The sequence below is a fragment of the Solanum stenotomum genome, unplaced genomic scaffold, assembly GCF_019186545.1.
Source record: "Solanum stenotomum isolate F172 unplaced genomic scaffold, ASM1918654v1 scaffold1705, whole genome shotgun sequence".
NCBI lineage: Eukaryota > Viridiplantae > Streptophyta > Magnoliopsida > Solanales > Solanaceae > Solanum > Solanum stenotomum.
The window spans coordinates 69,438-85,217 of NW_026024360.1; the positions used below are offsets into that span (position 1 = coordinate 69,438).

Consider the following 15,780-nt stretch of genomic DNA (forward strand, 5'->3'; position numbering starts at 1 on the left):
GTGGTAGCACCATTTAAACACCTGCCAACTCTAGATAGCAATCCAGTAACTGATGATGAGATAGTGGATTTTGGGAATTACACAGAAAAAATGATTCAGTATCTGATTAGAGGTAAAAATGAGCTAGACGTCATCCCAATTGTAGGCATGGGGGGACAAGGGAAAACGACAATTGCTAGAAAGGTTTACAATAGTGACAACACTGTTTCTCATTTTGATGTTCGAGCATGGTGCATCGTTTCCCAAACATATAACCGGAGAAAGCTATTACAAGAGATTTTGAGTCAAGTTACCGGTTCGAAGGACAAGGGAGATAAGGATGACATCCTTGCTGATGAGTTGAGGAAAAGCTTAATGGGCAAGAGATATCTTATTGTATTGGATGATATGTGGGATTGTATGGCATGGGATGACTTAAGGCTTTCTTTTCCAGATGTTGGAAATAGAAGCAGAATCGTAGTAACAACTCGACTTGAGAAAGTGGGTGAGCAAGTCAAGTACTACACTGATCCTTATTTTCTTCCATTCTTCACAACAGAAGAGAGTTGCAAATTATTGCAGAAAAAAGTGTTTCCAAAGGAAGATTGCCCGCTTGAACTACAAGATGTAAGCCAAGCAGTTGCAGAAAAATGCAAAGGATTGCCTCTTGTGGTTGTCTTGGTAGCTGGAATACTCAAAAAAAGGAAACTGGATGAATCTTGGTGGAATGAGGTGAAAGATGCTCTCTTTGACTATCTTGACCGTGAGTCAGATGAATATAGTCTGGCGACTATGCAATTGAGTTTTGATAACTTACCCCATCGTTTAAAGCCTTGTCTTCTTTATATGGGGATGTTTCCGGAGGATGAAAGAATTCCAGTGTCTAAATTAGTAAGTTTATGGATAGCGGAAGAATTCGTGGTGAACATTGAATCTGCTGAAGATTACCTGATGGATCTCATTAGCTGTAACATGGTAATGGTTTCAAAGAAAGAATATAACGGTAAGGTTAAATACTGTCAGGTTCATGATGTAGTGCTTCACTTTTGCTTGGAGAAGAGTAGAGAAGAAAAGTTTTTGTTGGCAGTGAAGGGGCATTATAGACAGTTTCAACCTTTTGATTGGAATGAAAGTCGAGTGAACTTCCATTTGAGTGAAGAGCATTCCAAATTTGCATCTCTGGGATCCAAAACACGGAAGCCTTTCCACCAACCATTGAGGTCACTGATAACGAACCAAAAATCTTTTGATGGGATTCCCTTAAGGTCTTGGATTCATAAGATGCGGCTTCTTAAGGTCTTGGATTTGAGTTCCCATGAAGTGTGTTATTTGTTTTCAGATACATTGAAACCACTAAATCACCTGAAGTACCTTGCAGTTTCGGCAGAGAGATTCTATTTTCATCCAGAATCACATCTGCCCCATCTTGAAACTTTAATTGTGAAGAATAATTGGACAAATACAGTAGTGCTACCATCATCTTTATGGGAAATGGAAAAATTAAGGCATGTTGAGATTAGGAAAGCTGAATTTGATAAGCAGGGGCTCTTTGAAGGATCCTCTAAATTGGAAAATTTGAGGATATTAAAGAATATTGTTACCTTTCCAATTGATAGGGTGGATGTGTTATCAAGGAGGTGTCCTAATCTTCAACAACTTCTCATCGAATTTGATGGACATTCTGCAGATTCTTTTCATCTCACATTGGAGAATCTTACCCGGCTTCAAATACTTGACCTTTCCTTTAAGGGACCCCACATTGTATCTGGGTTACAATTGCCTTCAACTTTAAACAAGTTGGTACTAAGAAGGACTGGTATAGGAAACCTGATTTCCTTCATTGCGGGACTACCAAGCCTGGAGTATCTCCAATTACACAACCAGGATCGTGTTCAAATCAGAGATTGGTGTCTTGGAGATATCACATTCCATAACCTTAAGTTCTTGAAATTGGCGTGGTTAGAAATCTCAAGGTGGAATGCCTCGAGGAATCCTTTCCCCTGCTTGAAACACTTGTTATGGAAGAGTGTGACGACCTCGAGGAGATCCCCCTTAGCTTTGCAGATATTCCAACGCTGAAACAAATTAAGTTGATTAGGTGTGAGAACAAATCTCTGGAGGATTCAACTGTGAGGATTAAGAAAGATGTTGAAGAGAATGAAGGAAACGACCGTATTGACCTCATTATCAAAGTAAGTAGCAACAAAACTCCTATGTTCTGTTTTTGAGTATCTATATGCATCTAATGTGCAAACAATATGTTTAATACAGGATAGGTGAGGTAATCCAAAGCAGCTGTGAGTAAAGCATGTACTTGTCACGACAACATGATAGTCTTTCAGTTTCTTTTCTTGTTCCTTTATGTTTTTTTCCGGATAAGATGCTTGCTTTCTCGTAATTGCTCCATGTCGATCTCAAAGTAATGAGGATGTGTTTGAATTGGACAATTGCTCAGAAAACTGCAGCAAAAGCACAAACAGCATGGACCGAGTTCACTCTTAGCAAATTGTTGTAACCATGCTCATGCTGGAGTCTATTAGCCGAAACACCCATCCTTGTGGCACTACTACTGATTGCTAAGGGTTTTTTTATTGTTCGACATAGACGACTCATTCCTACTGGGAAGGGAAGGATTACGCCTTGATTCTCTTTTTCCAGTATGTTTCAGATGCTATTCCACTGTGATGCCCTATATAAATATCATCACTTGCTTTTGTAACTTGGTCGTTGTTTTCACCTTTTATTTTCTATAACTAGTTTCAGGACACGTGCATTGCACATATATCCCATGTGAATTTTTATATGATCCCTTCATCTTTTGTATCTTGATGGCTGTAGCTTGAAATCTCCGACAGTATAGCGTATGTGCTCGTCAGTCACCTTAGAGATGAAACCACCATCAGCTAACTCCTCAAACTTCACCTTCCTAAGTGACTTTTTTTGTTATTAACGTGCACAAAACTCTGTTTTCCAACAATATAATTGGAAACTTTCGAAAGCATTGTCATATATACCAACACGTCCAGGGGCGGACCCACGTTGGTTCCAGGGGGTTCACCCGAACCCCCTCGGCAAAAAATTACACTAAGGTAATTTTCTGTATTTATGTGGATATATATATTTTGAACCCCCTCAATGACAAGGAGAAAGAGATAACCCAGTGGCAGGTTCCCTGAAAATTAAGCCTCATGTTGAGGGTTCGAATCCCTGCATTAGCGTTTTATTTTTTTATTTTTCAGTTTCAGTTTTATTTTTTATAAAACATGCTAAAAGTGTGGTTTTAAACCCAAAAAAATTCAAGGGTCCGCCACTAAAACTAAATACTACTACTTTCTTGAAATTTTGTTTTGTTGGCATATATATACACGTTTATACTTTTATTTTTCGAACCCCCTAAACGAAAATCCTGGGTCTGCCACTGAACGCGTCCATCAATCACGAGTGGTGATCATGATTCGGTGGCCTTTTCTGTCTCTGGGGAAAACATTCATGACGGAATCCACAACGTCTATCGTCCAAACATCATCCAACATGATAAGACATTTGCCTCCTTTGTCAATGAATTCACATATTCTGTAGTGAGTTTGTTGAACACTTTCAGAATACTAAGAAAGACCCCGAATATCAGGAAATACTCAAAGGAAACCTGAGGGTCTTTAAAGATGTTTATTGCCCGTGTCGACTTTCAAAGTCCAGGCAAGTCCACCACAGGGATAAGTACAAGCAAGGAGGGCTAAATGTTATCTCTAGTGAGGTAAATCATTGGTTCCTTCAGCAAGTCATTTGATCACTATTTTTATTGAGGATAAGAATTATATATTAGCCTATCTATTTGACCTTTCTTCTTCTTTTAAACATTTTCCCATTTCATTTCAATAAACTTATTTCTAGTTTCACCTAATACGTGATCTCATAAATATATCTTTATTGGAATCCAAATATGAAATTTTTGGTTAACGAGATAGGAGTGCCTAAAAATTCTTGAGTATGTGAAATTACATAGTAAAATCACTCAACTTAGGAGTTATTTGGTGTGAGGTGAACGATATAATAAGCTGTTCGGAAATCATCCCATTTGATTCCATTATTTTTTTAAAAAAAGGCATATATGTGACAATTTTCGCTTTGTGCAGATAAGATAACGTGGGAATAATGAAAAAAAATGAGTAACACAAGACACTAGTACAGTAAACATGGGTCAACAAGTCTATGCATTATTTTTCTTCTTTAACCTTCGATGCAACACATGCAAAACTAATTCAGGAATAAAAATTATTTACTCGATATAGATATTCGAGAAAACTAAAGATCTGAAGGTAAAAGTGAAGACATACTACAGATCCTTAAAGTTCAGTACTCCATCTCAATTTTCCAACATTGTTACTTTGAGTCGTTTGTTGGTCAATATCATTAATAACTATATCAAATTACATCAGAAATGATTTATAGTGACAATAAATTAATGGCAATAGCTTAATTGTTGCAAATATGTATTTTTAGAGGCAATAAACAATCTTTGTAACTGTCTCTAAAGCCAATAGCGACATTAGATCTAAGGATAATTAACTAATGTTGGTAAAAGTTTTATCACTATTTACTGCCGCTAATAGATGTTTTTGTTGTAGACTTGTAGTGATCATCATCTTTATATTCCATGAATAAAAAAATTGGTTGGTAAGAGTAATTATTATATTTGATATAAATGATCTAAACTCTAAACGTTGGTAAAAAATAATAATATCAATTATAAATTTTGTTTAAATATGAAATAAATGATTGGTAGATATAAAATAATTTATTTTTAACAAAATATAAACTTGTTAGTTAATTTTTGTATATTAAAAATGTGAAATCATGATACGAAATTTCCAAATCAAGTTTTTTGGAAAATTTGAGATTTCATCTCATTATTTAAAATTACGAGATAAAATTGTATGTTCAAACGTTGATTTCAACTCATTATTTGATGAAATCACATGTTTAAACACCTACTTTAACAATGCTCCACTAATGAGCCAATTTAAAAAATTGAGTTAGCCCTGAATGTCATTTCCTTACGGAATTGCTTAAGTGATTTTTCTAACTAATAATCCAATCAAACATAGGAGGAAAATTTGGGGTCAAAAAGTCTTTGCACATTTTGTAATTATTATTTTTATCATTTATTGTAAAAGAGCATTGTAAAGTACTTGACATGTGACTCTATTATTGCTTGATAAGTCACCTCATAGGCCCCATTTGCATGTGTGATTGCTTTATTCATTTGTATTTTCCCCTTTAATTTCTAAGCAGCACCTGCAAAATTCATTCAAAGAAATACCTACTGAAGTTATTTTCTGGTTGAATACAACACCTTTCATTAATCATCAATTAACAAACATAATATTTTAGCAGTATAAAATACTAAAGGTAAATTAAATATATATGGAAGAAAAATTCAATAGTGACTTTAGTGAGATCAATACTTGGATGACCGTATAGGGAATTAACTCGTATTCGAAAATTAAACTGATGGATTTGTCTACAAAGAGTATTACCTGTCCTCAGGAAATGTTCGAATTTCTCAAGCAATAAAGTGGAGTTCGATTCAAAATGCCAAATGGTGTTGAAAGATAGCATTTTAATTCATGGCCATTCATTTACTTGACAAGTTCCCTCATGGTCCCATTTGCCTGCTTGAAGAATAACAAAAAGTAGACTTCTTTTGTACCAATATTGTCTCATGGGTCATATTCATGATTAAAGTTTAGAAGGTAACAACTTCAAAAATAGCATTAAATAAATGTTCCATTTAATTTGGTATAACTAACATTTATGTCTTTAAAATATGCACAATATATCTTTCTTTTCACTTAAAAGTTTGCGTTTAGATATATGGTATAATTAAAGTCATGATTTCAAATCACTATTTGAACATGCGCTTTTGAATTATGATTTCAAATCCCAAATTCTTCAAAAGAGAATGACTTGGAATTTCAAATTATTTTAAATGTAAAATTTGACTCATAAGTTTATATATTTTTTTAAAAAACAAAAGATTCATCATTTTAAATTTTGCATAAAAAGACTCATGCTTGTCGCGAATAGATTGTTCGTACCATGCAAAATGATTGTACGAATAGCTAGTTACTGCTATTGTTGATAGTGGATTTTTATAAGATTATATGTATTTGAAAGTTTTTAATCGCAAACATTTATTTATAAAAGGAACATGAAGATATATGATTCATCATTGCAGCGCTTTAGGATATTTCCATATCTTATTTATGAATAATAGTTTACTCATTTGGTGAGAATGTATAAGAATTGAGTAAATTTAAAGATTTTCACAACTTGTTGATTTTTCATGTTTATGCAAAAAATACAATTTAAGTCAACTTTACATCAATATGACTCCATACCATAATTTCATATTGCCTCTCTAAACGAGCCCCAAATTTGTAAATTTTTCTTTTTTATCATTGTTCTATCATTCAAATCTTTCATGGCGAAAAATCAACAAAATGGATCGAGTTCTATACATTACATGCAGAGTAAGGTTGAACAAAATGTTCTTTGTTTAAACGGTTGTTGAACTATAGAAAAAATAGGTTAATAAAGTCGTGTATTTCTTTTTTTCGTCATTTTTGTATTTGAGAAGTTACTATTTTTTTATTTTTTTTTGGTTATTTCATTCGAAAGGTCATTCAAATTAAAAAGTAATACATCCGACCAATTTTTAATGACGTGAGATCTAATTTTTTAAGTAAAAAAATAGAAACATTAAACTCAATTCATTTTAACCAAAATGTCCGACCAATGTAATACCCCAACCATATAATCCCTGTATATACTAAGCAAATGTCAAAAATGTACATAATTTAAGTATGAAATTAGAAAATCGGATATAATTTAGCGGGATTTTAGTGTATTTTCCTAGAAAGAGACAAATAATGTAGATACACCTTCTGTCCTATTTTATGTGACATCCTTTTCTTTTTTTGTCCGTCTCAAAAAGAATGTCACCTTACTAGAATTAGAAATAATTTTACCTTAAAATTCTCCTTTAATAAAATCTATATATAATATAAAGCTAGATAAAACAAAAGTGATGTGGCACCTCACTTCGGCCAATGATTCTATTTATTTTTTTCCTCATTTTTTTGACAATTTTTTCTATTTTTTAAAATTATTATTGTATAAAAATGAATGTGTCAATTACTACTCCCCTATTCATATTATTTAATATAAAAACTTAATTGTCTTTATTTCCTTTATTCCACTGACTTTTGATAACCATAACTCCTAATTTATACTAACAGTGATGTAAATGTTCATGATATCTTTTGGTATTTCCTACTATGTCCTATAAATAGAGGCATTAGAAAATTGTGTTACAAAAGAAATGATTAAATTTATATGTATAGTTGGGCGAGGGATTAACTAGGTGAAGCATGCTCATCTTTTTTACCAAAAATCACAATCTTTTTTATAACTTTCTAAAATAGCATTTTATAGCCTATATATTGCTTTCAAATTTTTTTTTTTACTTATATGAGATTTGATTATTTTATTGCAGGTGTTTTTTCGTTGAATGGGAAAAATTCTTCATCTCTGTGATATTTGATAAACAGATTGAATTTCAATCTAGTAATTTAGTGAGGAAAATTTAAATAGGCTCCCGCAAGATTATTGATGAAAAGGTATAATTTTTATTTATTTATTATTATAACCTCTAAAATAATTAACAGACATATTCATTATATTATTTGATATTCTCTATTGTAGTCCTATAAATATAGATATAGTAAGACTTTGTTAAAATGAGCACATTAACATTTTAAGTTGTCATGTTTTTAGTGTTTATTATATATGTTGATGTTTTGGTTCTTGAAAGAAGTAGATAAAGGCTATTGAATGGTGATTGTGGCTTGCGGAAGTGGATATCGACAAGAGTTCGGAAGATTGTATATTGATTTCATATTTTTTTTAATGTTTTATTGATTAAGATCGTAAGATTGATGTTGTATTATTTATTTATTTATTTATTTATTTTAGTTCTCTCATGATTTATCTTTATTTTGTATTTTATATAAAGTTTTTATTGTTGTAAATTTATAATTTTCTTTGGTTCAAAATAGTAACCTATGACTTTGTTGGACATACTTATCTCCTTTTTTGTTCTTTTACTTCCTTAAAAATGTCTAAATATAATTTTTTTCCCTTGAATTTTCAATTATACACCCTTCATTACAAGTTTTAAAAACACTGAAATCTACATAATAATGTCTTGAGTCTCTTGAGTTTTTCATCTTCATTATAATCTTTGGCTAAGAATTCTCTTTATTTTCTTATGTTTTTTTTTCAATCTCTCTATTTTTTATTGTAAAATAATAAATATGTCAATTAAGTACTGCTCATTCATATTTTTTAAATGTAAAACTTAATGGTCATTATTTTCTTTTCTCACATAACTTTTATTATCATGATCTCTAAAATAATTAAAAGTCATATTCATGACATTATTTGTTATTCATATTATAGTCCTATAAATAAAAACATGGTAAGAGTACATTGGAGAAATGATCACATTAACATTTTAAATTGTTATGTTTGTGGTACCTATTTTATTCATTCTTTAGGCTTACTTGAAGAATATGAAGGTTATTCATGAATGGTGATCGGCTTGTGTAAATGGATACCGAGAAAGCGTGTATGATTTGGTATTTTTCTTCTTAGTTTTTAATGATTAAGATTGTAAAAATAATGTATTTATAGTTCTCTTTACGATTTCTATTTTTTTTTGCATTTTATATAATAAAAATTATTGTCATAAGTTTATATATTCTTTTGGTTAAAAAAAATAACTTATGATTTGTTGGAAGTCATCTAGCTACTAACCAAATGTTTTTCTCTATGAAATCAATTACATATCTGGATAAATATATAATGATATCGTATAGGCTTTTATAATCGCGAGAAGCGTGGATATGTTTACTAGTGATTTATAATCACACAAATATCCAAAGATTGTTTTAAATCACAAGTTTAAAAAATCTTTCTCTTTTTCTTAAATATCGTGCCAAATCAAACGGTACCACATAAATTGAGATGGAAGAAACAATTGTATTATTGAGCTATTACAGATACCACCTAAAGCAACTTGCTAGTACTACAATTCATCTCTTCCTTCTTCCTTTAAACCTTCGTCCATTTCATTTCAATAAACTTCCTCTAATTTCTTTGTTGGAATCCAAATTTGAGAATTATTACTCTCTTGTTTACTTCATAGTGTTTGCTTTTTNAAATACCATTTACTGCCATTTTTCCTCACAATTTCCAGAAAGGAACCTTGCTCTGGATACCAGATTTGTTGGAAAGAAAAAAGAAGTAAAGGAGAAAGTGAACAGAAAAATAGAGCAAAAACAGAAGTAAAAAGCTACTGCAAAGATTTTGTTTCTGATTAATAATGGAAGCAACAAGTCTGCCTATAAATAGGCTTACTGTAAAACAGAAAATACTAAAATCTAGGTCCACTAAACCACTAACTACTAATTAGCTACTAATCTGCCACAATATCTAAACATGCTAAGATAAAGGAAACTAACTAACAAACTCCTGAAGACTTGGTCAAGTATCTGAATCACTTTTCAACAGGCATAAGTATCCCCTAGACTATGACCGAAATCCCAGAGACATGCCTTAACTAATCTAAGGTTTTATTACCCCTAAACTTACTTTTTGTGTAATTTTGTTCACCTTTTGACTTATGTGGCACACTCCGTGACTCCACTTAAGTGAGGCGCGTGGGAGATGTTTGGAGGTCACGTATGCCAAAAAGGTGTACAAAATTACAAAAAAAATAAGTTCGGGGGTAATAGGACCTTAGTTTAGTTAAAGTGTCTCTGAGATTTCGGTCATAGTCTAGGGGTACTAGTGTCTTATCTCCAAGTTAAATGACATATTTATATGTATTGTCTACTACAAATTCTTAAAGTTTAGTACTCCATCTCAGTTTTCCAACATCGTTACTTTGAGTCGTTTATTTTCAATATCATTAATAGCTATATCACCATGTTATATTCCATGAAAAAAAAATTGGTTGGTAAGAGTAATGGCTATACCTGATATAGATGGTTTAAAGGTTGGTAAGAATAATAATATCAATTATAATTTTTTTATACATGAAATAAATGATTGGTATATATGAATGATTTTTACAAAAATATAAATTTGTGGGTCATTTTTATATATGCTAAATGTGAAATTATAATATGAAATTTTCAAATCAAACTTTTTGGAAAATTTGGAATTTCACCTCATAATTTGAAATTATGATGTAAAATTGTATGTCCAAACACTGATTTCATCTAATGATTTCAAATCACAAGATGAAATTGCATGTCCAAACGCCTACTTAAACAATATAATGCTCCCCTCATGAACCAGTTTTAGAAGTTAAATCGCATGTAATTTTTTATTTTTATTTTATAACACATACTATAACTTTAAAATGTTGTTTATATACTGATTTCATAAAAATCATTTTTATTGATATGGCTACACGTAAACGAAAAAAAAGAAGAAAATATAACTACACATCCTTCTGAAGACTTTAATCATAACAATATAAAAAATATATATAAAATCAGTACATAATTTTTCAAATTCTTGTCAATACCTTCTCTCATAATTAATCAAAATTTAAGAGTCTTCTTCACTGAGTCAAACTAAAGCATGAATGAAGTAGTAAATAATGATAGTACATGTTACTATGAGCTCTTAAACACCAAAGGAAATAAATTTACTCTCTTTTTTACCCTCATCATAATGTTTTTCTTTTTTCTCTTGATGATCAAACCTGCTTTCAATTCTATTAATTATCATCTCTTTTGCTCCTTTTTTTATGATTGGATCAGAAATTGAAGATACTTGTCAACTAATTGTAAGTCATCTTTTTCCCATAGATACAAAATTAGAGGGTTGATTTCTCAAATGGTCCACTCAACTAGTAGCTAGCTACTATATATCTCAGGAAATTGGAATCAAAAAGAAAAAGATGATTTTTTGAGATAATAACTATAATTAGTTAAGTGATCATATGAAAAGCATAAATATGCACCATTTGTGTATAATCTTTCCCAAGCATTAACATATATAGCAGGTGAAATGTATAATTTTCAAACACTAGATGAATAAAAATGTTTCTCTTAATGAACCTAATTCCAAGAGTTGGTGAACTTGCAGGAATTTTTCAAGAGAAGATGGCTGAAAATGAAATCGAGGAAATGTTAAATCACCTAAGAAGGATCAAGAGTGGAGGGAATCTGATTAGTGCCAAGATTGATCAAATTAAGGCACTTGAAATGATGCTAAGAGTTTTTAGAACCTTTATAAAGTATCATCATGTTCTTTGTCGTGAGTCCTTAGTCAAACACACAAAGAATGCCAAATCGACTATGGCAAGGCTTCACCGGGTATTGGATGGGATTCGAGATGAATGTAAAACTAACCTTAATCTAGAAAGGCTAGAATCACATTTGTTGGAATTCTTGGAACGTAATACCATTTTAAGTTACAATTATGAGTTGAATGATTTTGATATGTCAGAATGTATGGATTGCGCCGGAAAGAATCTAAATGATGTACTGTTGTTCTGCCTGGAAAGGGCTAGGTCTGACCCTCCTGAAAAAAACCATGAATTACACAGATTTTTAAAGGAACTGAAAATTGTTCAAAAGAAACTGAGATTTTTGACATACCTATATGCCACAGAGATAAATGGTTATGTCGACAATGAGAAGATGGAATGTTTGGAGACTCAAATTCAATTCATGGCTAACAATGTGGGACAATTTTGTCTTGCTCTTTCTAATTTTCTAGATGATTCAGATGAGGATGAGGATGAGTCTAATGATATCTTGAATACACCTCCTTATCTATTATTCTTGATTGTGTTAGTGGAGCTGGAAATGAAGAAGATTTTTCTCAGTGAGCTAAAGGCTTCAAAGTTTACTCATTCAAGAACTTTCAAGGACAAGAAATTGCCAAAAGGATTTTCTCATCATCTCCACAAATTGTTGATGTATCTCAAAACAGAAAAGCTTGAGAACTTTCCTGATGATGTCTCTGCTCAAAATATTGATGTGGCAATAGAGTTCTTGTTGGTCTTCCTTGATGCTGATGTGTCAAATCATGTTATTAATGGTAACTGGTTGAATGAGGTTATGGAAAAAGTTGGAGCTATAGCTGGTGATGTTCTATATGTGATCCGTAAGCTTCTTCCTAGCTCAATAAACAAAGATGACACTAGCAAAATAAATCTTTGCTCGTTACAAATATTGGAGAAAGCTAAAGATCTGAAGGCACAAGTGGAGATGTACTATAAATCCTTAAAATTTACTCCATCTCAGTTCCCCACTGTTGGTGGATGGAGCTTTCTGGATTGTCTTATACGGAAACTGAATGGGATGTCGAAATCTAAATTTGGTTTAGATTTCCTGATGAAACCTCTTTTGGGGAATTTGGAGAAAGAGCTATCAGCTCTTACATCCATTTTAGAGAAGGATTTTTCATCTTTATCATCCATTTTCAGAGATGTTTCCAAGGTGCACCAAGAACATGAAATTCTTCAAGATCTTCACAGGCGTACTATCAAATGGGCATATGAAGCTGAAGTTGCCATTGATTCTATTGTTGCTCAGTATAATGTTTTTTTGCATATCTTTTGCTCACTTCCAACAATCTTAAAAGAGATCAAGCAAATTAATGTGGAGGTGTCTGAGATGTGGTCAGCTGACGTTGCTCTTAAGCCTTGCTATGTGGTAGCACCATTTAAACATCTGCCAACTCAACACAGCAATTCAGAGATTGATGAGGAGATAGTGGATTTTGGGAATGACACAGAAAAAATGCTTCAGTATCTGATTAGAGGTACAAATGAGCTAGACGTCATCCCAATTGTAGGCATGGGTGGACAAGGGAAAACGACAGTTGCTAGAAAGGTGTACAATAGTGACAACATTGTTTCTCATTTTGATGTTCGAGCATGGTGCATCGTTTCCCAAACATATAACCGGAGAAAGCTATTACAAGAGATTTTGAGTCAAGTTACCGGTTCCATGGACGAGGGAGACAAGGATGACATTCTTGCTGATGAGTTGAGGAAAAGCTTAATGGGCAAGAGATATCTCATTGTATTGGATGATATGTGGGATTGTATGGCATGGGATGACTTAAGGCTTTCCTTTCCAGATTTTGGAATTAGAAGCAGAATAGTAGTAACAACTCGACTTCAGAAAGTGGGTGAACAAGTCAAGTACCATACTGATCCTTATTCTCTTCCATTCCTCACAAAAGAAGAGAGTTGTGAATTGTTGCAGAAAAAAGTGTTTCAAAAGGAATATTTCCCGCCTGAACTACAAGACGTGAGTCAAGCAGTTGCAGAAAAATGCAAAGGACTGCCCTTAGTGGTTGTCTTGGTAGCTGGAATAATCAAAAAAAAGGAAAATGGAAGAATCTTGGTGGAATGAGGTGAAAGATTCTTTATTTGACCATCTTGATTGTGAGTCGGAAGAATATAGTCTTTCAACTATGCAGTTGAGTTACTATAACTTAACCGACTGTTTAAAGCCTTGTCTTCTTTATATGGGGATGTTTCTGGAGGATGCAATAATTCGAGTATCTGAATTGATAAGTCTATGGATTGCGGAAGGATTCGTGCAGAACATTGAATCTGGGAGATTGATAGAAGAGGCAGCTGAAGGTTACTTGATGGATCTCATTCACAGTAACGTGGTAATGGTTTCAAAAAGAAGTTATAATGGTAAGGTCAAACACTGTCAGGTTCATGATGTAGTTCTTCACTTTTGCTTGGAGAAGAGTCGAGAAGAAAAGTTTATGTTGGCAGTGAATGGGCATGATAGTCAGTTTCAACCTTTTGAATGGAAGGAAAGTCGAGTGAGCTTCAGTTTCAGTGAAGAGCTTTCCAAGTTTGCATCTCTAGGATCCAAAACACTGAAGCCTTTCCACCAACACTTGAGGTTATTGATAATGATAAATCACCTAGGTTTAATTGATGGGATTCCCTTCTGTCAGATTCTTAAATTGCGACTTCTTAAGGTCTTGGATTTGAGTTCCCATGAAGTGGGTTATTTGTCGTCAGCTACATTCAAACCACTAAATCACCTGAAATACCTCGCAGTTTGTGCAGATAAGTTCTATTTTCATCCAGAATCACATCTGCCCAATCTTGAAACTTCAATTGTACATAATTGGGAAAATGTACGGTTACAAGCGTCTTTTTGGGAGATGGAAAAATTAAGGCATGTTAAGATTCGGAATGCTGAATTTGATTTGGAAGAGGATAATCAGGGGATCTTTGAAGGATCCTCTGAATTGGAAAATTTGAGGATATTAAAGAATGTTAGATTTCCAATTGAGGAAGTTGATATGGTGGATGTGTTATTAAGGAGGTGTCCTAATCTTCAACAACTTGACATCGCATTTGAGAATGATGAAGAATCTGCAGAGCCTTTTTGTCCCAAATCGGAGAACCTTACCCACCTTCAAAAACTTCAACTTTCCTTTCTGCATCCCCACGTTCTATCCAGGTTACAATTGCCTTCAAATTTAAAGAAGTTGGTACTAAGTGGGACTGATATCGAAATCCTGGTTTCCTTCATTGTGGGACTACCAAGCCTGGAGTATCTCCAATTATGTGACACGGATGAATTTGTTGAAATCAGAGATTGGTGCCTTGAAGATATCACGTTCCATAACCTTAAGTGCTTGAAACTGTCGCGCTTAAATATCTCAAGGTGGGATGCCTTGGAGGAATCCTTTACCCAGCTCAAAACACTTGTTATAGAAAGGTGTGACCACCTCGAGGAGATCCCCTTTAGCTTTGCAGATATTTCAACACTGAAACAGATTAAGTTGATTATGTGTAGAAACAAATCTCTGGAGGCTTCAGCTGTGAGGATTAAGGAAGACATTGAAGAGAATGAAGGAAACGACCGTATTGACCTCATTATCAAAGTAAGTAGAAACAAACTCCTAAATATGTTCTGTTTTTTGAGTATCTAATGTTCAAACAATATGTTCAATACAGGATTGGTGAATCAAGTATGTGCCTGTAACCACAACAATGGTATTGTTTCAGTTCGCCTTTTTAATTGATGCTTGTTTTCCCTTAATTGCTCTTAAACTCACGAGGATTTGTTTGAATTTGACTACTGCAGCAAGTTCATGACGGCTTGCGTCCACATTTGTCTTCTCTGTCAATGGATTCACATACTATCTTTGGCAATTCCTTCACATCCATGTCTTGATATTCTGTAGTTAGTTATTTTCTTGAACTCTTTCAGAATACTAAGAAAGACCCAATTTAGTTTGTATTACAGGCCTACGTATGAACTCAAAGGAAACCTCAACATCTTTAGAGATTTTTATGTTGGATATATGTGATCATTGAAATTGACTCTTTCTTTTCATTGTTATTGCTCTCATTAGTCGTTGTCTCATAACAGACTCTCTAGCTAACATCGGAGAAACAGGAAACTTTCTTCACTGAGGTTGAGGTTGTCTCTTTGCCATGACAAGTTAGAGTTGCAAAATTAACGCAATTACAAAAAAAAATTCTTGTTGAATATAAGTAAACCTCACAAATTTACAAATTTTCGCAGCATAGAAAACTCGAAGGTTTTGATAAGAGTCTTAGATTTAAGCTCATCGACATAATACTTTACTATGCACTTTAACTTTTGAACTTTGTTATTGTTGTATTGTCCTTTTTTGTTCTTCATTTACTTGACAGTAGGA

General features: G+C 33.0%; 1 protein-coding gene and 1 pseudogene across 2 annotated transcripts in view; both read left to right on the plus strand.

The window, feature by feature from the left end:
- The window catches only part of LOC125850442 (putative late blight resistance protein homolog R1B-16), a 69,001-nt gene extending 55,475 nt beyond the window's left edge, over positions 1–13,526 (plus strand). Inside the window, exons 3-4 of one of the 2 annotated variants that reach the window (XM_049530296.1) lie at positions 113–183; positions 12,963–13,526. In XM_049530296.1, the coding sequence (XP_049386253.1) occupies positions 113–183; positions 12,963–13,490 (599 nt within the window). In that variant the 3' untranslated portion in view covers positions 13,491–13,526. Of the gene's footprint in view, positions 1–112; positions 184–12,891 lie in introns of both variants that reach the window. The other variant, XM_049530294.1, reaches the window with a different exon arrangement.
- LOC125850441 (putative late blight resistance protein homolog R1A-3) overlaps positions 1–15,780 on the plus strand; it is a 51,457-nt pseudogene that overhangs the window by 6,362 nt on the left and 29,315 nt on the right.